This window comes from Pteronotus mesoamericanus, unplaced genomic scaffold (genome assembly GCF_021234165.1).
Source record: "Pteronotus mesoamericanus isolate MK-2021 breed Mesoamerican mustached bat unplaced genomic scaffold, CSHL_Meso_final contig_20, whole genome shotgun sequence".
Taxonomy (NCBI): domain Eukaryota; kingdom Metazoa; phylum Chordata; class Mammalia; order Chiroptera; family Mormoopidae; genus Pteronotus; species Pteronotus mesoamericanus.
This window is the reverse complement of record NW_026555085.1, coordinates 77,548,492-77,574,922: the sequence shown is the minus strand read 5'-3', so window position 1 is coordinate 77,574,922 and position 26,431 is coordinate 77,548,492. Positions and strand designations below refer to the sequence as shown.

General features: G+C 34.4%; 1 protein-coding gene across 1 annotated transcript; it reads right to left on the bottom strand.

The window, feature by feature from the left end:
- Positions 1–8,563: 8,563 nt before the first annotated feature.
- CUNH6orf58 (chromosome unknown C6orf58 homolog) lies at positions 8,564–23,744 on the bottom strand. The gene is made up of 6 exons (XM_054568925.1): positions 23,396–23,744; positions 20,896–20,982; positions 18,545–18,729; positions 17,541–17,641; positions 11,637–11,875; positions 8,564–9,134 (listed from the first exon to the last, which is right to left on the bottom strand). Exons 1-6 carry the CDS (start codon positions 23,697–23,699, stop codon positions 9,025–9,027), a joined length of 1,026 nt encoding a protein of 341 aa, XP_054424900.1. The 5' UTR covers positions 23,700–23,744; the 3' UTR covers positions 8,564–9,024.
- Positions 23,745–26,431: the final 2,687 nt, after the last annotated feature.

Below are 26,431 nucleotides of genomic sequence, written 5' to 3'. Positions count from 1 at the left end.
TGTGTGTCCTATGATGTTGATAGTCTGGGATTAGGCTCCAGGTTGAGGCCAGGTTAATCATGGGGTCATGGCCTCTTGGTCTTGGCTGAATGCACCAAGGGTGACTAGGACCTCATAAGACTAACTCAGACTCCTTCCTGCAGGTTTTTCCAGGTAGAAGTAGGAAAGGTCAGCCAGGTGTGCACTGCAGGCGCTGGGCAAATAGAACAGGAAGCTGGCTTGCTCAAGCAGGGAAAAACGAAGCTGAAAAGCAGAGGAGCAGAGGTAACAGGCAGAAACAGAGTCTGAAGATGGCCAGGTCCCCGGTTCCAGCAGTTCCTGGAGGCTGTGACAGCCCTGCCCTTCTAGAGGTTCGTTAGTCAGACTTCTTTAATCACATTCGGCAACAAGGCATCCTCCAGTGCACACTCCTTTTTGCCCCAGCTAGTTTGATCTGGGCTTCCATCACTTTAAACAAAAGGATTCTTACTAATCCAAGCTGTCACTCATTCTATCCATTGAAAAGTATAGTCCAGTAGTTTAAGTCTTTACCCTATAATCTAAGTTAAATTCTCACAGTAGGTGGGTATAAGACCAAAAGAGGTAGAATGCAAGAAGCCCAAAAGAGAAAATATGGAGTTAATATGCAAAGTGTTTATGGTTCACTAGGACCAAGAAGAATCCTGAAGAATCCTGACTTTCTGGGACACACATTCCCAGAAATGCCAAATGCTCTGCCAACAGGTGTTACCTCTGATAGCCATCATCTCAGTTCTACAGCTGTAGGCGGCTCAGCCCACCCAGAAAATGCCCATTCTGCTACTGGGCATTTTAATACTTTTGTAGTATAGGTGAGTGGTATGACTCTACTTCAGTAATTTATAAAGGTTTTGATTGCAATCTCCATAAACTAATTGAGTAATCATTTACTTTTCCAGTTATTTATACTCAGAAATTCAAGACTAAAGGGAATTCAGGAGACTTGGTTCTAGTGCAAATTCCTAAAATTAATCAATTTGGAAGATTTTTGTGGCTCTCCCTCCCTCTAGACCTCACTCTCCTTTTTGTCTCGATGGAAAAATGCAAGATCTTGAGATTCCATTATGCCACTGTGCTACCTATGAAGGCAGAGTCCTGAAAGGCGGATGGTTAGGGACATAGAGCCAGATAGAACTTGGTAACTCATCTGTTATTTATGACTTCGTTATGCACAGAACGAACATACCCTAAAGTAATTTGCAGCAGTGCATAATCACTTCTTTGCTATTTAGTATACAGATCAAATTATAGCTTCCTTATATGCATAAGAGCAACACAGATAAAAAAAACAAAAGAGTGGTTTGAAGAGGCTAGTTTTTTATTACTGTAAAATTCTGTTGGCTCACCCTTCTCTAATTTAATGCACTAAAGAATAATGGGGGAGAAACTTATTTTTAAAAAATATCAATAAACCACAGCTGTCTATACTACACCCCATGCACAGGAAAGTCATCTCTCCCAAACAAGCTTAACTTACCGACTTCTCTTTCTCTGGGAACTGCCCCAATAGTTTCCAGTTTTTACAAGCTCATAGTACTCAAGAGTGTCTATGAAACATCACTTTCCTAATTCACTGCAGTTAATTCAGCCAATTCACTTTTTGGTCCCATTGGAATTCATTACTTTCCCTCTTTCTCTGTAACTATCTTTTCTAAACCAGGTCTCAGTGATCTCAGATTGCATTACAATCTGAAATTTATATGAAGAATTCAGAGAATAGCTTGACAGCCTAACAAGGTGACATTGGAAAGACCAGTAAGTAGGTGGTGTGGAGATTTGGAGGAAGAGCATTCTTACCAGGAAGGAAACAATGCTTCAGAAATCATGAACCATGTATGTACGTGGCGTGTTCGAATAAGAGCAAGGAGGCCAGTGTGAAGGGGAGAAGCAGGAAGAGAACAGGGAACAGAGAGTGCGGGAGCCAGACCACTTAGGGTTTTAGGAACCATAAGTATGCTTTGGGTTTTGCTCTGGGAGACAAGAAAATCACTCTGGACACCATGTGAACATTGCTTACAATGTTGAGTTCATTCATCCCTTTGAAAAGAAAGTTTACCCGTGTGTTAATTTATTCATTGACTATTTTGTCATTGTCATCTGTCATTATGTATCTTCTTTTTAATATTTTTAATTTTTTCTTATTCTTCTCTTTTTTTATATGTATTTTATTCTGTTGCTTTAATCGTTCCCAGGAGGTTAAATGTTCAACTGGATCAATTGTCTAAGGAGGTTTTTCTTCTTTCTTACTGAAGTGCTTTTTTAAATTTAACATTGTGTCATGAGAATCACTTCATATCAGTTCACACTGATCATCTTCATTCTTTTTATAACTCCACAGCATTTGATTTTTTAATGTTACCACTCTCCTATTTGGGGCTGTTTAGATAGTTTTCATTATTTTGTAATTTCAAACTATGGTGTGACACGTAAACTTTTATATATTTTTTCTTTACAATAGATACCTGGATGTACAGTTGCAAGATTAAAAGGGAAGTGCATATGTAGTTTAGTTAGGTCCTAGCAACACTCTCCCCTGAGGGGTTATACCAATTTACCTGCCTATTAGCAATATATCATAGTGCTTGTTTTTCCAGAGACTGACTAGGAGAATGGTCATCACGTATTTTAATTCTTATCAGTCTGGTACATTAGAAATGGTAATTTAAAGTTTTAATTTACATTGCTCTAGTTATGAATTAATTTAAACATTTTTCCATAGGACATTTTTATATCTTTTTTGTGAATTATCAATTCTATGTGTTCTTTACTTTTATTACCAGGATTTCAGTCAATCCTGAAATCTATTCTATACTAGAGATATTTGCTCTTTGTCAATAATATATGTTAAGAATCTTTTTTCTATTTAAATTGCATTCTAATTTTTTTTGTTGTTTTTGCTATGCATTTTCAATTGTTATGCCATCAAATCATTCCTTTTTTAAAATTTTAAAATCATGTTTATTCTATTACAGTTGTCTCAGTTTTTCCCCTTTTACCCACCTCCGCCCATCCAATCCACACCCCCTGCTCCCACAGTCAATTCCCTCTCTGTTGTCCATGTCCATGGGTCATTCATACATGTTCTTTATCTAGTCCCTTCCCCTTCTTTCCACCACTGTCCTCTTTCCCCATCCCCTCTGGTCACTTTCAGTTTGTTCCATGTTTCCATGCCTGTGTTTATTTTGTTCATTAGTTCATTTTGTTGAATAGAGTCCACTTATAGGTGAGATCATATGGTATTTGTCTTTCATCAACTGGCTTATTTCACTTAGCTTAATATTCTCCAGTTCATCCATGTTGTCACAAAAGGTAGGAGTTCCATCTCTCTCTTCCTTCCTTCCTTTCTTTTTTAAATTCACAATGATTTTACTATTTTTTAACTGTCAAAGTTAATTATAAAATATTAAAAAGTGTAAAACCATTATAAAGTCTCAGAAGTTAAACCAATATGACATCAGCACAGAAATAATCAAGCAGATTAATGAAATATAATGAGTATTCTAGAGACAAATGTATATATCTGTCTAACAATGTAAGATATGATTAAGTTGATAATTCAAATCAATGGGTAAAATAGGGTTTATTCAACAAATAAGGTGCATGAACCACTATTACTTGGAATAAAATGAATAGAGAGCCCTATTTCACACATTATACAAAAAATATTCAAGTGAGTTAAAAATCAATATGTAAAATCTAAGGAGTTTTAGGAGATAATACAAACTAATATTTTTCTTACACTGAAGTAAAATATTCAAACCCAGAAGCTATAAAGGAAAATATCAATAATATGACTATGGTAAACATTTAAGACTTTATAGTAATATACATATAAAAAAAGTTAAAGGACAAATAATAGAATAGGAAAGTATTTGCAACACATCAAAAAAGGGTTAATAGTCTTTTTTATTTATGGGGAAAAAATTCTACACACATTTAGTCAAAAAATGGATAAAGAATACCAAAAAGTCATTTAAAGCTTTTTAAAAATAATAGAAATAGGCATTAAATATACAAAACAGGTTTAGTTTCAACAAATAATAAAGGAACAATTAAAATAACATCATTGTCACAGATTAATACGTATTAAAAATATTGGTAATATCAAGTATTGACAACTGTGAAAGGAAATGGATATTCATAGACTCTTTTTCTTCATCTTAAAGCAGTCCCTTTAGCATATTTTGCAGTGCTGGTTTGGTGGAGGTGTATTCTTTTAGCCTCCTTTTGTCTGGGAAGTCCCTTATTTCGCCTTCCATTTTCATTGCGAGCCTTGCTGGGTAGAGCAGTCTTGGTTGCAGGCCTTTGCTTTTCATTACTTGGAATATTTCTTGCCACTCACTTCTGGCTTGCAATGTTTTTGTTGAGAAGTCAGCTGCTAGCCATATTGGGGCTCCTTTATATGTTACTACCTGTTTCTCCCTTGTTTCCTTTAGGATTCTCTGTTTGTCTTTGATATTTGCCATTTTAATGATGATGTGTCTTGGAGTGGGCCTCTTTGGGTTCCTCTTGAATGGGACCCTCTGTGCTTCCTAGACTTGTGTGATTTTTTTCTTTCCTCAAATTAGGGAAGTTTTCCATCATTACTTTTACAAAAAGGTTCTCTATCCCTTCCTCGTCCTCTTCTTCTCGTATCCTTATTATATGGATATTATTATGTTTCCGGTTGTCCTCATTTCCCTCAATGCCTCTACATTCTTTTTGAGTCTTTTTTCATTTTCTTGCTCTTTGTGGGAACTTTTTTCTACCTTGTCCTCCAGCTCACTGGTTTGGCCCTCAGCTTCATCTAGCCTGCTTTTGATTCCTTCTACTGTGTTCTTCAATTCAGAAATTGTACTCTCCATTTCCTCTTCTCTCTTATTGATAGTTTCTATGTCCTTTTTCATACTGATATAGTTTGCAGTAAGTTCCTCATAGTTTCCCTGTAGTTTTTGGTAATTCTCTCTGAGCTCACTAAGCTCATTGAGCTTCCCTAGAACCGTTGTTTGGAATTCAATTCCAACCGTTGTTTGGTCTCTGCCTAAGCAAGATGGCTGCTGCCACATGGGGGACGAGTTAGCACTGAGATCCCGTGGCTACTTTCTCAGTTCTCTCCCCAAAGCCTCCTTCCCAGTCTTTCCTCAGGTGTCTCTAACCCACTCTTCCCCAACCTTTGCCAGACACCAGGGCAAGTTGCTGCAAATAAAAATTTATGCATTGGCCCTTTAAACGGTTCTTTGCATCTCCAGCCGCCCATCTCTGGCAGAGAGCAACCCTGCCGCTTTTCGCAACTGGCTATTTTCTGTGTACTTTTTGGGCTCTGGTGCTGTAGGCTGGAGATCTCTGCTTGTGGTTTAGACACCACTCTTCTTTGGGGGATCCAACTGGCCATTTCAATATCCTTCTGGTGCTGCCACCCAGGGGCACCCTGCCTACCTTCTCAAGTCTCTACTGCACTCCTTACTGGTTAGATTGTGCTAAAGCCGATTCTTTTGCCTCCAAGGTTACAAAGCTCCTCTCTTGCTATTGTTCAGTTGTTTGTTCCAGATGATTTCTCCACAATATAGTTGTGATTCCAGGTTGGTCCGAGGAGGAGGTCAGTGTGACTTCAACTCACTCCTCTGCCATCTTGATTCTGCCCCAAATCATTCCTTTTATATGCATTTAGGCAGTAAAGTTAAAAAGCTTGTGTTTACACTGAAGTCTGAAAGGGATTCACCCAAATTTCCCTCTTGCATATCTATGGTTTCATTTCTTTACATTTAGAGTATTAATTCACTCAAAGTTTGTTTTCTATAGAGTGTGAGAAACAAACCTTATTTTATTTATTTCCAAATGGGTACTTAATTTTTATTTTACCTTTTCCTAGCATCATTTATTAATAAGTCACTCTCTAGTGAAATGAGATTCCATGTTTGCCATGTACTAAGTTTCCATATGTATTTAGGTCTAGGTAAGAACTTCTTATTCTATTTTTCTGATATATTTGAGCTGTTATCTGCTCTTGGTTAACATGTTTCTTTAAAACAAAGTTATTAAAGTGTCATTTGAGCTTACTGTCCATTAGGCAACTCAACTTATGCTTTCTTTTTCATTTCAGATTTTATTTTTTTTACCTATTTCTTTCTTGAATTTTATTAACTCTTTTTTTCATTTCTCTACTTTTTAAAAATCATCTCTGTTCTTAGCTTTTAATACTTGATTCAAGTTGGTTTTCATATCCTCAATTTTTCTTTTTTAGGATATTGAATTCTGTTAGAGTATAGTCATAATTTTCTTTTGCTTCATGATGATTTTTCTGAGGGAAATTTTTTTTCAGTTGATCTAAGTGAAAGTTTATTTCCTGGTTGTCTGAAAATGTTCATTGTTGATTTTATTTTCTTTTTGTTCATTTATATTATATTGGTGTGTTTTGCAAGATTTCTAATTGATGGGTCCTAGTTAATTTTCTAATTTTCTGTTAGATTATCTAAATCCACTTCCTTAAGCTGTTCTTGTTTGTTAGTTTGCTTGCATTAATAATGAGGAAACAGTTGAGAGTCATCTAGTTTTGTTCTCTTTTGTCTTAAAGGACATAATTTTTTTCATTTTTTTCCTACTTAACTACCATTCAATTAGCAAAGGACATATTTTTCTTTGTTTTTGTCATTTTTTTTTTAATTAGAAATTATTCATTTGGAACACTGTCACTTGAAAGTGAGCCTCTCATTTTGAATCAGGTTTGACCATTTACGTAAAGTCCGTCTCTTTAAACCACAGCCTTAGTCTTTTAACTTGTGCTTATTCAAAGTCTGCTTCCTACAGTTCCCTTAGGTGCTCAGAACCACTCATCAAGGTTGAGAATTTTCAGAATAAGGTGAGATTTAATCTTTCTGAAGGTCATTCCATCTCAGTCTCAGGCGCCTTTGCTAGTGTCAGCCCTCCTGGGTCCAACCAACAGTTTTTCTTGGTCGCCTTTGCTTGCCGATTTTGAGGCCCAGAGCCAACTGCCCCAAGATATCTCATGACGGTATATCAATTCTTTCAAACTAAAATGATTTGAGAAGCAGCGGGAATGGGAAGAGTGCTCCAACTCTGCTCTGTCTCTCCTAATGCAGGAAATAAGTCTCCCTGTGATAGGTGCCTTCCTTGCTCCCATGGGCTGGGAAATGACCTTATTCCAAGAGTATAAAGCCAGAGTTGGAAAAACCTGCGTAAATAAACCTTGTGACGCTTTCACGAATTTACTACCTAAGCCCAAACCTTGCTTAGGTTCCTCTCAAATGAGCACTAACTCTCTTTGTTGTGTCAATTTCTCACAAATTTATTGTTTCTTTGTCTAAAAAGTATTTTTTTAAAAACAGGCCTTGTTTGATCATTTCTTTGAACCTTATTTTATGTCCTAAGCATTGTATCATATTGTGGTTCTCCCATACATACATATTAAACTTATTATTTCATTAAGCAAATAATGGCTGTAAGAACTAAAGGGCAAGGGGTTAAAGTTTATTCTTCCCTGACACCAGAACGGGGTCAAAATCTGTATTAGTGGGCGCTATTATTTGTTGATTTTTCTCTTTTTACTGAGGGCATTTTTGCCTTTTTTTAAATTAGTTTTTTTAGGTTTTTTTTTAAGTCAGAACTTGTAATTTATTTCTTATTGTTGTTCAAGTATAGTTGTCTCAATTTTCCTGCCACCACTTTCCCCCCACCACCCACCCCGACCTCCCACCCTCAATCCTTCCTCTCCTTGGTTCTGTCCATGGGTCCATTATACATCTTCCTTGATGACCCTTCCCCTTTTTTCCTCCCCATTAGCCCCCTCCCCTCTCTCCTGTCGTTACTGTCTTTTTAGTATCATCTGTCTTCAAATTATTTGAGAATTTGGTTTTGTATAGACATATCATAGATGTGTAGCTATTTCACATCATTCAGGAAGAAGATTTGGGGAGAAAATTTACTACACTACTTTTGTTGCATACAGTTACCCAAAAAAATCATCTATGTGTTTTGAATTCAATAAAAGCTTATTCATGGTCTTGGTTCATCAAAAATGTGTTTCCTGCCCCAACAATACAACACATGTCATCCGTCTCTGAGCACAACTATTGTAACAGTTGCTAATTTTTGTAAATGCATACAATTCACTAGGAAGAGTTCTAGTCACTTGATTTGTATATTTTTATTGACTTCTCAAAATACTTCTGCAACTGGGTTGTATAATCTCCATTTTAACAATAACTAAGCTGAGGCATGGAGAGGGCTAGAAAAATTGCCCAAGTTCACTCTGGAAAACAATAGAGCTGATATTTAAACTATGTCTTTCCTATTGCAGTGCCCGTATTGTTCAAACCAATGTGTCTAATTTTTTTCCCTACAGTTAGTGGGTAGAATTAGTTTGTGATAAAGCTCTGGGGAGCCTTTATATATCAGCTCTGGGAGTCCCCAGTTATGGCCAGTATTTTTCTCTCCTAAAAGAGAGGAGCTTTCAACATTAACCGTCCACTATCACATGTGGACTGAGGAGAAGAAAAAGTATATACAATTGTTGTAAACCTGTGATCAGGGAAAACACACACAAAACAATAACAAATCAGTTAGGTATTCTGCTTGCCAGTTCAGTGTTATGAGTTTTAAAATTTTAATTGACAGTATCTTTTTAAACATTCTGGATTTTGGTTATAAATCAGAAAGACATTGCTTTAAATTTCATGAAATTAGATTATATAAGACAACAACACACAAGCCATTGCAGGTTTAATGTCTGGTTATTATTTTCTCAATGATTTGTGATAGCTTAATACAAACTTCTTTAGATATTCAAAATCACATATTGATGAATTCAAAAATCAAGAATTATTAATTAAGCAAATAATCAGAACAAAATTTGAATTTATAGTTAGGAATACATTTTCAAAATCCCAATGAGTGAGCATAAATCTGAAACAACAGAAACAAGAAAACTATATGCTTATGATCATGTTGAACTTTGAAATTGCTGATGCCCAACAAATTAAAAATGTCTGCTGTTAACTTATTCATTAATTATCAAAATGTGGGATTAGAGTTTTGAAGAATCATTTCTAAAAACTTTAGAAGTTGCTCTCTTGCAGCTGGTGTCTTCATTAAAATTTTCCATATTTTGAAAGATAATGACCCTGGAAATATTATAAAATTTTTACATGTAAACTTAAGCACAATTATTAAAATGTTTATTTTAATTAAAATTCTATATATTTTGCATACAAATATTATATGTTCATTACATGGTTATTGCACACATAATTTTATATTGAATTTATTGGGGTGACATTGGTTCCCAAAACCATACAGGTTTCAAGTGTACAATGCAATAAAGCTCAATCTGCACACTGCATTGTATGTTTATTTCTCCAAGCACTCTCTTTTCATCTCCATTTTTTTTTCCTCCCTTTTGACCCCTCCACCTAACCCCTGCCCGTCTTTCCCTCTGGCTATCACCACACTGTTGCCTGTGTCTATGCACACATAGATTTTTAAATTTAAAATTCATTGACCAGTTCTTCATATAAAAATCAATAAGAAAAATTAGGCAACTCACCAAAAAAACTAGATAAAGTGCACAAACACATAAAAAATTGTAAACTCGTGTAATAGTGAAGTAAAATTTTCTGTATAACACAAAGAAATTGTCCATATGATAGTGGGTTGGAGAAAAACAAGAACCTGAATTCACAGTTATATGAAAAAAAAAAGTAAACTCCTGAACACTCTTTTGCGTACCATTTGGCAATATATGATCCATTAATTTTAATTCATTTCTTTCCTACAAATTTATTGTTAAAATAATAAAATATGCCAAAAATTTTTGTTTTATTGTCAATAGCCTATAACATCAAATGATCTCCAGAGTTGTGATAGTTAATTAAATAAAACACTAAATAAAATAATTTTTTAATTGTGTTTACTGTGCTTTTATATACTTTAAGTAAAATAGTTGGATTAATACATCTTGATATAAAAAAAGCTCCAAAAAATTTTTCAGTTAAAAACGTGTAGTGCAGAATAGTGTATATGATTTCATTTGTGTTAACAGCACCAGTTTTATTTATTCATTTATTTTCACTGTTCTATGAATATAAATACAAACCTAGAAATTTGGACCAAAGACTAATTTTTAAAAAATGGGTGAAGAGCTAAAGGTGTGATTAAACAGAGATTGTGTAGAAGATTTTTACTTTCATTCCATGTGTTTATATACTTAAACTTTAAAAGTTTAAATATGTTAAACATACTTTTAAATGCATCAAGAAAAATATGGCAGTTAAAATGTGTTTTAAGTAAAGAGTAAATAACTTAGAGTTTTGAAAACAATTTCTGAAGCAAAAAAATATTTCAGGTTATATCTGTTAATGTACAAGAGGTAGCAGTTTGGAAGTATCCAGAATGCTTGGTCCCAGGTCTATGTTTTTCCCTTCTGGGAATGAGAGGATAATGCTTAATTTCCCTTTAATTTTCATGGATATCCTTTACTCTTCCCTATGACGACGTAACATTTTACCTGGTTGGTGGATTAGGGCGTTTCCTTCATGTTTCTCAGTTGACTAGAGCTAATCTATTAAAATCCTAATACCCAAGAATAGCTATTTTTCTCTTCTTTCTATCTAGACTAGTGAGGAAGTTAGGTTAGTTTAAATTTTTTAGTTTTGATAACATTGAGTCAATCCTGCCTTGACACATCTAACAACAGCAAAGTGCCGACAGCAGATTTCAAACTGAGAGTACAGATTTCAATACGAAAGGTGATTTGATAGGGAGAAAGAGTACAGGCCTTAAATTAATACTGCCAGGAGGCAAATTTACTGGATCATTCACCAGCTTGGGAATTACCTAAAGTTACAAAGCTCCAAATTCTTTATCAGTAAAATATGGGACCATTACCAGGCAAGAAAATTCAATTGCATGAAGCCCTTAAAATACTCGAGTATATTTGTTACTTGAAATAATGCAGACAAGACTTCAAATCATATATGTAATGTAATTGTGTTTACTGTGCTTTTATATCCTTTATATCTTTCAGATATTTTTTTGTTGTTTTAAAAATACTAATGTTTTAATTATGTTTTAAGATTGGTTCACTGAATAAGAGAAAATGGAACAGAATACTTCTTCCATGACTAGTAAAGCTGGAGGAGAAAGTGTACATAAGTCAATTTGATAGTTTCCTTATTAACTGTAGCAGGATTTATTTTGAGATTCCTTTATTTTTTCTAAATTTAAGAGCCATGTATAAGTAAATAAAGACAGAATAGTATAATAACTATATACAACTATATATCTATATGGTTATCTATAGTTATATATAGATATATATAGTATATAGATATATAGATATTTTAGATTAAAAAAATAGACTTCAGTAGTCTGGTAGCTTCATGGGTCAATAAGAACCTATGAGAAAAGACAGACCATGAGTGGAAGGATCAAAATGTATAAAATAGATGCCATGGGAAATCATGACTTTCTTTGAAAGCATGTGTTATGATTGTAAATATATATGTATATATATATATATATATATATATGCACACACACACATATATCTAATATAATCATTATTTCTTCCTTTAAAACTCAATGTAATATTGATTTTCCTTAAGGTATTTTTAAAACATCCTTACCTGTCCAGGTATGCACTTCACGAATAACATTTAGACTAAGCAGAACTATGTTTTGATTTGTACTAAAGTCGCTGATGAAGGGGGCCATATCTCCATTCACTAGCAATCGTGGTGGCAGACTCTTCTGGAATTCATATACTTTAGTCAAGGTTGTAGGAAACTGTAATACAGCTATATAGTCCACACTCAAAAACCAGCTTCTTTCAAAATTTGATTCTGGTTTAGAATAATATTCAAAACTAAAAGAAAAATGGATATATGTACAATTATATAGTTAGTCCACTCAGAATTTTAGCCTGGTGTTTTTAGAAAAAAATTATCCTCCATTAACAAAGTAAGAAGATAATTCTTAGTTTTAGAATGTGATGACATGAGTTCCTACCTTTGAAGATACAAATATAGGTAGTTAAATTTTTACATTTGAAAAGGAGCATTCAACTCTTGTTTACATTTGGAGTTTTTGTCACTTTTAACAAGATGTCTTAATTTACATATTATATAATAACCAGATATTACATTATTACTAAGTAATACTTTTTAGAAATGTACAGAATAAAGTCAAAGTTCCCAAGACAGCATTTGTGCTAGAGTCAGGCATTCTTTGTAACTATTGATATCTTAAAATCAGGAGGCCCCCTAAAATATTGATCATCCTAGTGTTTTTCTTGTCTAATTTTCTACATACATGGACTTTCCCTACAAAGATGAAGTCTTCTAGGAAACCAAACTCTCTCACATATTTGGAGGACAAATTGTTACAGTGGTAAGATTAGGGGTACAGTAAATGATTTTATAACTGTGTAATTCATAGTTCCTGCCTCCGTCAGCCACCTAAATTGCTGAGTAACTTGCAGTTTTTTCATGACAGACAATATTGAAATATTGTCTACTCCCTTCTTTGCTCACCAGCTATATTTGCTTTCAAGTCTCATTCTTTATGTCACCTCCTTCACAGTTTTCTACTTCACCTGAGGCAGAGCTGGCTATCCTCTTCTATATTCCCATGGTACTGTGTCATTATATTCTGATTTCTGTTCCCACATCACATATGATGGATTCATTAAATACATAATGTTTACATTATGTTTGTCAATGTTAAATGAACTATAACATAACCCACAGGGGAAATCTTACCATGTTTGGTTCCCACGCTTGTGGGCTCCTCCCTGACCCCAACATCCAGAAGTAGGAGAGTGGGATCAGTGGACCCTTGATGAAAGAAAACTGTGGCCTAGATTCACTATCTTTAGTCAGATCACAACTGACTATGAAATAAGGACAAAAGGATATGTGAATTCATAAGAATTTTGAGCCATGGCCTCAAAGCCTTATGAGTATACATTCAACAAACTGTGAAGAAAGACATGAGAGCTCACACAGTTCAAGACACAGAGATCATATGAGCAGAAGTGAAGTTCAACAGAAGTCTTTCAAATGATTTAATTGAATATATTATTGAATAATTAATCTAATAGTGGTTGAGATGTCATCAAGTAAAAATTATAGCTTAAAAGTTTGATTTTAATTATATATACATTATATGTAATTATACATAGAATTTTATACACACACACACAAGCCAATCTCATACTCTAAGACCACAGAGTTTTATTTAAGTTATATAGACTACTCAGAGTTCAGCATTGTTTTATGTAAATAAAAAATGCTAGCATATTTTTTACCCGAAGAAAGTAACATGTGAGGTTTTTAATGAAGTGCCCCGGCATTAGTAGGTTGCACACATGGCCCCAACTCTCAGTACTCTCCATGACCCTATATTTTGGTATGTAATTTTCCATTTTTCCTTCCCTGCTACAGTGGGAGATGGGGCTGGAGGAGAGTGGCATAATTCCCTGCCCTGGGCTCTGCCATATTATTGGATTTGACCAATAGGATATTAACTAACTTGATACAGCATACGCTTGAAATAAGTTTTCACAATTTGCTTTCTCTCTCTTGCCATTCTCTCATCACTGCAGAAAAGAGCTAAGCTTACCCGATGGAGAATAGGAGAAAAGTAGAGCAAAGCTGAGCTTCCCCACTCAGCCCTGTGGAACCAACAAAAATCAATCAACACGAGGTGAGCCTAGGAGCTATCAGGAGGCCTGCCCAGCTAAACCTCAAACATGTGAGCTATAAATGCTTACTGTTGTATGACACTGAGGTTTAGTGATTGTCAGTTGTACTATATTCTTGTTAGGAAAAAACTGCATGAAATACAGTTCCACACCCCTAATAAAGTGCAGAGCCAGGATTTAAATCCTGGCTGGCGTTCTGGCTTTATATTTTATATTCTTTACTAATGCCCTCTACTACTTCTTGTCTTGATGATAATAGACATTTTTTATTCAGTGCTTCCCATGTGCCATAGGTACGATAAGTATGATGTATGGATACCTCAACTAATCTTCCAAACTACTCTATGTACAATTATTATTACAAGTCTAAAGATGATGAGACAGAGTTTAACACTGTTGGGATCCCCAGCCTACTGGAATCAGATCTGTTTGACTCTGAAGCACATGATGTTAACTTCTACATTATTACATTTTTTAAAGAAATAATAAATAGTCTAAAAATGCTCAAAGAAAATTTTAGGACAAATCAGAGAACATGTGAGCAAGCATTTGAAATCTTCCATCTTAAAACTCTTTAAAAAATTCCTTCCATCAACATTAGGTGTCAGAAGAATTCTATTTGGCAGAGTTCTTTTTTTAAAGTTACAAGTGACATGAAATGATTCAAAGCTTTTATTCTTAAATGCAGTTAATAGTAAATTTACCTACAAATTTATTTATAATATAAAGAGTTGATGCTGAAGTGAATTTATTGAAAGAAACAACAGAAAGAAATTATTTCAGTTAAAGAGTTAACACAAGAGTTTTGAGTAAAAAATGCTGATTTTTAGGAATCCATCAATTTTTATTACCTGCTGAAAAATTCCCATTAAAATATTAATAATAAAAAATAAAATCAGAAGGGTTGGCAGAGTAGAAAGAGAGATAGGAGAAACACATTTTGGAAGTTGGATATCAAATAGAAAAAAATCAAATAAGATTTAATATACTCATAAAACTGAATCTTAAGCAACTAGAGAAAAAAGCTAAGAAATAATGCTCATGTAATTTGTGCATTATCTTCCAAATAAAGACCACGTGGTACCCTGTTGGTGAAGGAAGATTGCTAAAATCAGAGTAAGTGTTTGAAAGTCTGTGTAAGAAGCAGTCTTACACAAAGATTATCTCCCAGATTCTAAATAGTTGGTATTACTCACAGTCAAAAGGGTAGAGAAGAATGTCCCTGAACTAGGTGAACTAGTCACAGTTAAAGAAAGGAAGACCATATTGAAAACTGGGGGTACATATGAACACAGTGTACCAGATACAAATTAGGAAGGGAGAAGTCAAACTGTCATTATAGGCAAATGATATCCTGGGAAACCTAGAGTCACAGGCACACACACAAAGAAAACCCACCAGAATAAATGAATCCAGTAAAGTAGTAGGGTACAAAATAAATACTCAGAAATTGCGAGCATTTTCATACACCAATAATGATTATAAGAAAAGAAAAATGAGAAAACAATCCAATTCACATTTGCATTAAAAAAAAATTAAGAACACTTTAACCAAGGAGATAAAGACTTGTACTCAGAAAGTGATAAGATTTTGAAGAAACAAATTAAAGAAGATACTAATAAATGCAAGCATATGCTTGTGCTCTTGAATAGGAAGAATTAACATTGTAAATATGTCCACAGTACCAAAAGCAATCTATAGATCCAACACAATTCCTATCAAAATACCAGTAGGGCTTTTTACAGACCTGGAACAAATAATCCAAAAATTTGTAGGGAACTGCAAAAGACCTCGAGTAGTAATAGTAACCTTGAAAAAGGACAAAATGGGAGGTATCACACTTTCTGATATCAAACAATACTATCAAACAGACACATTGATCAAAGGAACAGAATAGAGTGTCCAATATAAATCCATGTATATATGGTCAATTAATGTATGACAAAGCAAGAACATACAATGGGGTAAACTTGGAAGTAACCCAAGTGCCCATAACAGATGAGTGGATTAAAAAGCTGTGGAACATATATAGAATGGAATGTTATTTGACTAATAAAAAAGAATGAAATCTAACCATTTGTGACAAGGTGGATGGGCCTAGAAGGTATTATGCTAAGTAAAATAAGAGAAAGACAAATATCATATGATATTACTTATATGTGGAATCTATCGCTTATATGGAATCTAAAGAAGAAAATAAATGGGCAAACAAAATGGAAAAAGACTTAAAGATACAGAGAACAGACTAATAGATGCCAGAGGGAAACAGTGTTGTGGGTGAGATAAAAGAGGTGACAGGATTCAAAAGTACTAATTGACAATTACAAAATAGGCACAGGAATATGAGTTGGGTACTTGAATTCAACAGAGAAAACACTTTGTAACCTACATGGACATCTATCCACTGTACTGTACACCTGAAACTAATACAAAAATAGTTTTGATCACCAACTGTACTCAACAGATATAATTTAAAAATAAATAAAAATTCAATCTATAAAAATGTTTGCTGTAAAAAGTACTCAATGTCATGCAGCAAGCAGTCTCATACATCGAATGTTTACCTCATCTTTTGATTGCATTATTTTCTCTTGAGCTGATTTAATCTCATGTGGTTTAGATATGTTTAAATATGCAAATATTTACCATTGGGTTACAGTTGCCTCCAATATTCAGTACAGTAACGTGCTGTACAAGTTTGTAGTTTAGGGGCAATAGGCTAGACCATATAGCCTAGGTGTGTAACAGACCATACCATCTAAGTCTGTGTAAGTACACTTTATGACATTTGCACAGTGATGAAAATGCCTAATGATATATTTCTTAGAATATTTTCCATTATTAAACAATGCATGACAGTATATTGAAAAAGCAGGGGCATATTTTTTATTTTTGAATAGTACTTAATATCTTTTAGGAAAGAAAAAGAATGTGGTAGATACTGACCTCTGAAAACTAATTTGTTGGCCACACACATTGAGGGCAGTGCAGCATGCAGGGTAAGGTGGCAGAGCTGTGGAGCCACAGGGGGTTTGAATACCAGCTGTGCCATTCATTAACTATAAGATTTAAACAAGTCACTCAACAGCTCAGCTGCATATTCATGATCTACAAAAATAAGTTATTTTGAAAAAGGAAGATAGTACCTTAAAATACTTTATGAAATTTATTTTTATTATTATATTTAAGAAATGGTAATTATTTAAAAATTTACTTAGGAAGGCCATTTGTTGACAGCTAAATGGAAGGTCAAGTAAGAAAGAATTTCAGGAACTAAAATGAATTCATTAAAAACAATTATATTTTGTTTTTAAGTGAAGTAAGCACCTCTAATGATATAAAAATTGATTTTTTTTTTGGTTTATAAGCTTGTGATCAAAATAGTCATATACAGATTTAAACTAGGTATGTAATACCACTAGGTTAACATGTGGAGTGGCTTGATAATTTTCCACGCTATTTTGTGTGCTAACCCAGATGCTGGTTGATTTTTCCCCCAAAGTACGTACCTATCATATTATGTGTCTATGATCAAACTAATGTATAAAATTTCCTTTTTTTAATACAGAGAAATTGGTTGCATGTTTTAGTTGTTCATTGACTGGTAAGAGATTTTTCTTTTCAAATTTGTGCCCCTTCTTCATAAAACACTTTTTGACTCTGATCATACTAAAATATTTATACCTCCTCAATAAATACCTTAATGATTAAACATACCATTTAATAAGAAGACTGACAGTCACATTAGGAGAAGAATAAAAAAGCATAAATAAACCCCAAAATTATTTGTCATATTAAATAAAAATGATTTGTGATCCATTCTTACCTGTCATCAAATATTGTCTTAACACCAGCCAAAGTTTTGGTATGTGCATCCCATAAGTACTTCAACAAGTCCTCAAAGCTACTATAAGGTATCTGCACATGCTATTGTAAAGAGGAGAAATTAATTTATGTTTGAGCAAATATAACAATTTCTTTCCTTACAATTTAATCTTGTTCAAATTTACAATTTAGAAATTTCTGCATAAAAGGAGAATTTTGTTTCTAAAAATTAATTTGTATAAGCCATCAGTGGCTAACACTCTGGAAAGACTATAATGATTATCTATTATTAGTATTAATACCGAATGCCTTTATAGGAAATGAACTGCAAATATTTTCCCAACAGTCAGGACTTCTTTTTTATCACATTTTCTGCTACCAGAGATGAAATTATCACAAAAATAAAATTTAAGAAAAGGAGAAAGTTATTAGGATATTTAATTAAAGCTTATATAAACTAATGAACTAAAACTATAGAGCTAGGAAATCTATGTTTTCAACATTAATCTTGGTCCATGTCTATGCTTAACTTACGAATTTTATATTGGTCATTGAGTAGTTAGTTTTCATTGTCCCATAATAATTCTACCTATATGTGATCATTTATTGATGCAATTTAAGTAACTCAATTGACTATTTGAAAACAAACCCCATAATCAAATTTCTCTAAAAAGTTGGCTTGTGGTTGACATGATGTTTCAATTAACCAGAATAATATCATTCAGCGAGATACCTGGGTGCTCTCACATTTACATATGATTTATTTAGGATGAGATGAGTGGATAGATTTTGTGTTAATGCTTTACTGGTTCGGAGGATGTTAATGACATGTAATGCCCTGCTGTAATGTAACAATATTAATATAACTTACATAAAAACTTACATTTTTCTACTTGGGAAAATACTGCATGATACACACAAAAACCTAAACCAAAGAATTATGCAAAAAAAGAAATTACCTTACCACCTCCTGAGAGAATAAATCACAAATATAAAAAAAATAACCTTGTAGAAGGTATTCCACTTTCTCATCGCCTCAGGAAAGGATGACTGACAAGTAGAAACATTAACACAAAACTTCATCTGACCCTTGGGCGGTGGCAAAAGTGTGACTTGCTCTGGTGATATCCCCATTATGCCAGAATCAACCGCAGCAAGGAAGGGTAATGCACAGAGGAAGTAATTTAAGTCTGTGACAGTAAAATACATATTAGCACCACAAGCACTAACAAATGTGATAGAGAATATTTTTAAGTAATCTGGAAGCCATTAAACAAAAACTCACAGAACCACGAATATTTATAAAACAGTCACTGCAAAAAAAATTTTAAATCTTCATAAGGATTATATATATATAAATTTAACATACTTGTATTAATATCTCTACACTCATAATACATATGAGTTAAAGTAGTTGACTATATTTTAAAACAAAGAAAGTAATTTTAATGGATTTGAAAATATACATTTTTCAAAGCATTAGGTGTAAAAGGAAGATAGGTATCTACTTGTGCACAGAAATATACTATACCTCTGAGATTTTACAATGAAATGTGACTTTTTTATCTAAAATGTTTTATATGTGGTTATACCATTGATATTTTATTAAACCAGGTTCACGTGCCACCATGACATCACAAAGTCCTTAAATTACATTAATTCTTTAAAGCAAAATTTTGGACAAGTGTTGACAATAAATTTTTAGATAATGAAATTTATGATGAATTCATTTTTTTCTCTTTACATATAACCTACTTATTCTAGCAGAATTTAGACATTATAATATAGTTGTCTCAGAGCTTATACTGACTCCCGCTGGTGGTGCAGAAAATTTGTATCATACACATACATTTGTGAATGCAGTCCCACATCCCAGTGTCACAGGTTGATACTCCAAACTACTCAGTCAATCTGAGAATTAAAAAACTTGAGTCTAGCTCCTTTTGCCACACCTACTGTGAGGATGAAGACAATTCTTGGCAATCAGTCTGTCAACATTCCTAAAAAGGTCAACATCACTCTGAAGGGACTCACAGTTATTGTGAATGGCCCCAGAGGTACCCTACCGAGGGACTTCAATCATATCACTTAAAACTCTTGGAAGTCTCCTTGGAAGAAAAAGAAGAAGCTCCCAGTTGGCAAATGGTGGAAAATACAAAGTCATTTGCACTATCTGCAGTCATGCACAGAGTGTGATCAAGGCTGTTACTCTGGGCTTCTGTTACAAGTTGAGGCCTGTGTATGCTCACTTCCCCATCAGTGCCATTACCCAGGAGAATGGTTCTCCTGTTGGAATCAGAAATTTCTTGGATGAAGATACATCCACAGGGTTTGGATAAATTAGGTGTTTCTTGTTCAGTATATTAAGCCCAGAAAGATGATGAGTTAATTCTTGAAGGAAACAACATTGAACTTGTATCAAATACAGTTGCTTTGATTCAGCAAGCTGCAGCAGTTAAAAACAAAGATATCAGAAAAATATTAGACAATATCTATGTTTCTGAAAAAAGAAGAGTTTAGCAGGCTGATGAAAAAGATCCTGGTTGTCCAGCTACAACAACAGCAAAATGCCAGATGAAACCTGAGACTTAAATGTGATCTTTTAAAGATGAAATAAAAACCATGTACTGATTTAAGGGGAGAGAAAGAAATTTTACTTTAGAGCTGTGGCCATGACTGTATGTTGATGTTTGAGAAGAACCAATCAATGTCATATTAGAAAAATATGCAAAGGTGTATATGATATGTGTCACTCCAAGAAGGTGAATTTTAAAGGGATCTTGTTCCTAACTATTGAGAAATATCTTAAAAAATTGTGTGTAAATTAATTTCATTAGTAAATCATAAAATAAAATCAAAGAATTAGAAAATGCCTTCTGATTACTTTAGTATTTAATATCTGACTGAAGCCTTCAATTATTGCTTGATAAAAAGAACTTGTGATAAACCAATCTGCGTTTACTGGTTTAAAAGTTAAACACACTTGCTCTGAGCAAAATGAACAAAAGTATTATTTTCCTCTTCTCTCCTTTCTCATTTTTACTCATTCACAGACTCTGTGTCACTAGTGGGATCTCCCACCTAACTGCCAGTGTTGGTCTGTCAAGGCCTTCGTCCTTCACAGTTCCTTGTTTCAGTCCTTCTGTGGCAAGCAGAATTGTCCTAAGGAATCGTCACTGCCATTGTGGCTGCTAAATCCTGGCATGTGATTTAAAGGCCACAGGGTGCATAACGAATTAGATTCCTTTTAACAAAAGAATGATCTGTTTTAATTTTATCTCTGTCCCTAGAATTTTATGTTGAACACATTTTGGAGAGAAAGACTGTTACTTATTTTGCTATTTAAATGAACCTACCAGCCCACCAACTGTCCGTAGAAATGCACAAACGATCTCCAGAGTCATAGCCACAGTCTGTCCTCTTGCTCGGGTCAGCTAATCTACCTAGAAGAGAGGGATGTACAAATTATTTATTGTGCACATTTTGAAACTGGTAATAATTATCACTTAATTAGATGCATTCTTTTGTAAGGATGCGCAAACATTTTTCAAATTATTTTTATGTTTCAATTACAGTTGATACTCAGTACTGTATTCATTTCAGGTATATAACATAGTGGTTAGACATTTATATAATTTAAGAAATTATCCTCCCAATAAGTCTAGTACCCAGCTGACATCGTGCATAGTTACTACAGCATTACTGACCACATCCCCTATGTTGTGCTTTACACCCCCAGAACTATTTTTAACTTCCAATTTGTACTTCTTAATCCCTTCACCCTCTACGTCCAGCTCCCAAACCTCCCCCTATCTGGCAGCTATCGGACTCCTCAAACATTTATCTTCCTATCACTCATTATCCTTCATTTCTCTTCCCTGAACCTGTCTCTAATACTACCACGAATTTCTACTTTTAAATTATCTATCTTGAATATTATTTAATTTTGTAATTATTCTCTTTTCTATTTCATTCATTTCTTCCCCTCAAAATTAGGGAGGTATAGGCACACAGATTAAAAAAGGCCTGCAGGCAAATCAAATCCTGCTCTACCATGTACTCAGTTCACCTTTGATGAAGAACTTCCCACAAATGCCTTAGTTATAGAATGAGGCTAACGATATTAACTTCATCATAAGGTCGTGTGTCAAGTGAGAAAAACCATGAAAAGTATTTTTTTCAAGTCATTCTTTTTCTCATCAAATGACCATTGATATTTTCTCAACCCCTGTGACTTTTCAGATTTATTTTGTATCATTTTTCTGTACTTATCCTGCATCCTTTGGATTCTGTCATACTTTCTCCCTTTCACTGTTGCTCCTAGTATAGTTTTTTGTTTTGTTTTGTTTTACTGTTTTAGTTTATTACCTTACTGACTACAGCTTATTCTCCCCACTCTTGCTAACTCCCTCTTCTCTCTGGCTTCTACCTGAGCAAAGGAAGGGCTCATTCTCATTTACGTCCCCAACTGCTTTCATGACTCTTCTGACCATTCTGTTGCATTTTTTTGTTTCTAGCTCTTCTCTTGCATGCCCACTCTCTTTTCCTTCCATTTCTGTACAATTTTACCATCTTTATTCTTTCTCTGTGTGTGGGTTCTACTCATCTCTTTTCCCTGTATATCTTTACTTCTTTTCTTTATTTTATAATTGCTTATCACTCAGCTATGATCCTTAACCTAACCATTCCCAAAGCAATGAACGATGAAGAATTGCCAATGCTATTAGCCTACATGGATATTAGAAGAATGAATTTTCCTAACTGACTAATCTTCAGACTGCAAAATTAGAAAATTATCCTGTTTAATTTTTGCTCTCTTTCTTGTTCCAATGATGTTGTAAAATCTTTGATGGCAGGGAGATTGTCAGAAATACTTATTTTCACCCCCCTCCTACTCTGACCACTCTTAGAAAATGATGGGCACATGTAAGCCCATCACTAGGTGAGTTTGGTCAAGCTTGATCCTCATGTGAAAATGTAATAAAAGTAAGAAAGGCATTAATCTACTGGCCCATTCACCTTCTGTCTACCACAAGCCTTCAAGCTCCTGAGGCCGACATGCTTCCCACAGCAAACAATATGTTCATGATTTCTCCTGGACCGTGGCCTTTCTGACTCCAAGGAAAGCCACAGGAGTAAGAATAGCTTTGAGTCTCGAGATATCCCCTTACCAAGACAGATAGCTCACCAACCTTGCTCAGACCTCAGATTAACCCTTATCTCCCTATATTTCTTTTCCATAAGAACTGAACTAATTTCCTTATGGGTGGGGCTATAAGGATGGACTAGGCAAAGAGGCACCACTTTTTCATTAGCTTTTCTGTACGCCAAAACAAAAATATTTTGAACTACTGAATATTTGGCACAATCATATCTTCTAAATGATCACTAAAATGTACTTCGTTTGCAGAGAAACATCCTTAAGAACAAGGCTACTTGCTATTACCCAAAATTTAATCATAATTAGAACTCTAAGGGTTTTGAATTAATTTGATGTCACCTTCTGTTTTTAATGTGTCTCCCCTTGACTATTCTGTTCATCTCAGGGCTTAGAATGGGTCAGGACCTAGTAGAAGTTCAATAAATGTTTTTCAAATGCTCAATAGATTAGATATGAAATCTTTTTGTGTTTGGCAGCTATACCCTAAGCCCATTGCATTTTCTAGTCAAAACAGGCAACACATAAAAGAATGATTCATGGAGGAGAAGGAGAAAAATAATGGTTATGTGAGGGAAAGAGGGAAAAGAAAATAATCAATTTCAAAAACATAAAATGACATATATAGAGCCCCATTTCCTAGTGACTGCATGGTTAGATTCGTAGATGATTAGACTGAAAACAAGAGTCACCCTTACCTGAGTTATATTGCCAGCCATGCTGCAGAGGCAAACCCCACAATATATTGTTTTCATTTTCTGGTCCAAATTTTTCAAAATACCTGGCTGTCTGTTTCAGTAAAATTTTATACATCCCCATTCTCTGAGGATATATCCAGGGATTAATAATGTACTTTCCATTCTCCACTGTGTACTCACTGAACTGACCAGGACTCTCCTCCCATAGTGGGGGATACAGATCTGAGAGATTGGATTCTTCCGCTAAAGAAGCAGAGAAGCAGCTAATTAGTATGCAGGCCCAAGGAGACAGCAGAGCCATCATGCCAAAGCTGGGGATTGAGACTGTGGCAGGTCTTTTATTGGGAAATGGAGGAAGAAGTCACGGTATTAATTTGCTTATAATGTCAATAAACCAACATTGTGTTCTTTTCACTGGGAACAATAGATTGCAGATAAGAGTGATGTTCCAATGTAAATAGGATGCTTTGCTTGTTAAACACAGTAAATGACATGGTTTGTGGTTTACATGACATTTTTTAAGAAGCTATTGAAGATGTATTGTTGATTGAATAAATATTTTAAACACTTTTAGAGAAGTTATATCTACATTGTATTTTATATCTATTAAATTCATATATCTCCACGTTATTCATCTGGAAATTTAAACATATGGACATTGACTTTACAGAAAAAAATAAAGAATTTACATAGCAAGCCTGTGGCTGCTATTTTAAAACAAACAAACAAACTACTTACAAGTTTGGTCCTTCACTAGCATTTGTCTACTTGGCTCTCAGAGTTCCTAACGAACACTTAAGTGGCAAGGGTGATTCACTGTTCTTAGGCTGGGCAACCAAGATGGTTTTTGCTAAACACTTGCTTTCCTTGTGAAGTCTGAAATTTTGTACATGACCAACACCCCAGTAAATCTGAAGATGCCTATGTGATCAGTCCTCAGTAAGCAGCTTGGGCACTGTGTCTCTAATGGGAATCTCTGGGAATAAATATCACACACATGTTGCTACACTGTTATTGCAGGGGAAACAGTGTCCTCTACATGACCTCTCATGAGAAGAAAGCAAATGGAAACCTACACATGCATTACTCTAGATTCTACCTGTCTTTTTCCTTATGGTTTAGTTACATATCTGTTCTACATCACCATAAAGAATCTAACCAACAAAACAAACAAGCAAGGAAAATATAACCAGCAACATTGAAAGAAAAAAGAAACCAAAAGAATCAAGAGGGAAGGGGAGCGCAGGGAAAGGGAAAGAAAGGGTCAAGTCAAGGAACATGTATAAAGGACCCATGGACAAAGCTAAAGCAGGAAAGGATTGGGGGAGAGAGGTAAGGGAGGGGGGCAGGGGGAAGTAGTGGCAGGAAGGTGGAGACAAATGTATTTTAACAATTTAAAAAAAAAAAGAATCTTAGCCATAAGTATATCTATATGCTGAGCCTGGGGAGTCCTGGATAACACTTGAACATAGGTCCCTGATAGAAAACAGAGACACATTAGTTTGTCTCTCATCAAAGAGTCAGAAAATACTTTTAAAACATTTATTTAATATGTTTATTGAATGTGAAAATGACTAGCTGTTATAGTGAATCACATATCTCTAGATTCTAGAGGAAAAGACAAAGCCTAATATGCTCTCATTTCAGGTGTATAAGTTCTAACTAATATAAAAAAGAAGTTCCTATTGATTAAAATTTCATTTTAATAGGATGTTCTCCCTTAAAAGCAAAGGCTTTCAACTAGTGTTTGGAGGTTAATGTAGAGGACATTGAAAAGTTAGCTAACACATAAAATAGTTAAGTTTTTTATATCTATGTCAGAACTTAAAAAAATAGGTTAGGATGTCCTGTAATGTTATAGATCAAATCACTTGTCAGCTGAAACGTTCCGGGAGTTCCCTAACCTGCACTAATTACAAAATATGTCACCAAAGACATCAGGGTACTTCCTCCTCATTGAATAAAAAGCTTTAATGTATTGCACAGAAAGTATGAAAAATGATATACTAAGAGTTAGACTAATGCATAAAGATGTACTTTAAAACATATAAATGATTGGTTTAATAGCAATTTCCGTTGCAAGGAAGAAGCTTGAAGTTTGCCTATGTACCCAATAAACCATGCCAATCTGTTGGCAAAAACTTCTGGCTAACTCCTAATTTTTCTTCTCCTTTAGACTATTAGCTAGGAAGAAGAACATCCAGAATTAACAAGTAGCCATGTTACTAAGTGTTGGCCACTGGAACATAAGTGGAAATGATGTCCATATGACCCTTAAAAAAAACAAGGACACGCCAATTTCTTATCCCTTCTTCTATGATGTGGCTTAGATTTTTTAGTTAAAATTCCATTTTGATGCTTAAGGATGAGGAAACAGTCTCGAGGGTGGTAGAGTGCAAATCTTGAAACTGTCTGCCTCCTAAATAACTTGGAGCCATGAGACATCCCTGAGTCTCTACATCTGGATTTTACCTGTGAGAGATACAAGTTTCTATCTTATTTAAACCACTGTTATTTGAGTTTTGCTTATACACTGTAAAAGGTGATTTCCTCACTATTAATAAGGAGTACATCTGGAAACGCCAGTTATTAGCATCATTAGGAACATCTGCTTCATGGCAGGGCAAGTGCATAGTTTATTCTTGGCATGGTCCAGATTAAATATTCCTCAGCAGGATTCAGCTGCTTTACTCTGTCATGTTATTTACCTAATATTCTTTTAATCACTTATTATTCAACTTTCCAAACATATTAATATAAAAGAGAAGTACTGGAAATTGTTATATTCTTGATCAAGAACACAAGCATTCTGGTCTGAAGAAATATTCCATCTTTATAAAAGTACATATATGAATATATATTACAAGACAGTCTTTTCTAAAACCAAAACCAGCATCATATTTAATGGGGCAACCTTAAGAGTATTCCCTTCAATGTCAGATATAAGATAAACACAACCACTATAATTATAATCATTTGACTTTTCTTTGAAGATACCATATAATGGAGTTAATACAGATGAAGAAATTAGATGTA

Excerpts from the sequence above, each read along its gene's own strand:
- CUNH6orf58 (XM_054568925.1), bottom strand. The coding sequence starts at position 23,699 with ATGATGGCTCTGCTGTCTCCTTGGGCCTGCATACTAATTAGCTGCTTC. Across the intron at positions 20,983-23,395 it reads TGGCTGGCAATATAACTCAG|GTAGATTAGCTGACCCGAGC; the intron begins GTAAGGGTGACT and ends CCTCTCTTCTAG. Across the intron at positions 18,730-20,895 it reads TACGGACAGTTGGTGGGCTG|ACTTAAATTACTTCCTCTGT; the intron begins GTAGGTTCATTT and ends TTACTGTCACAG.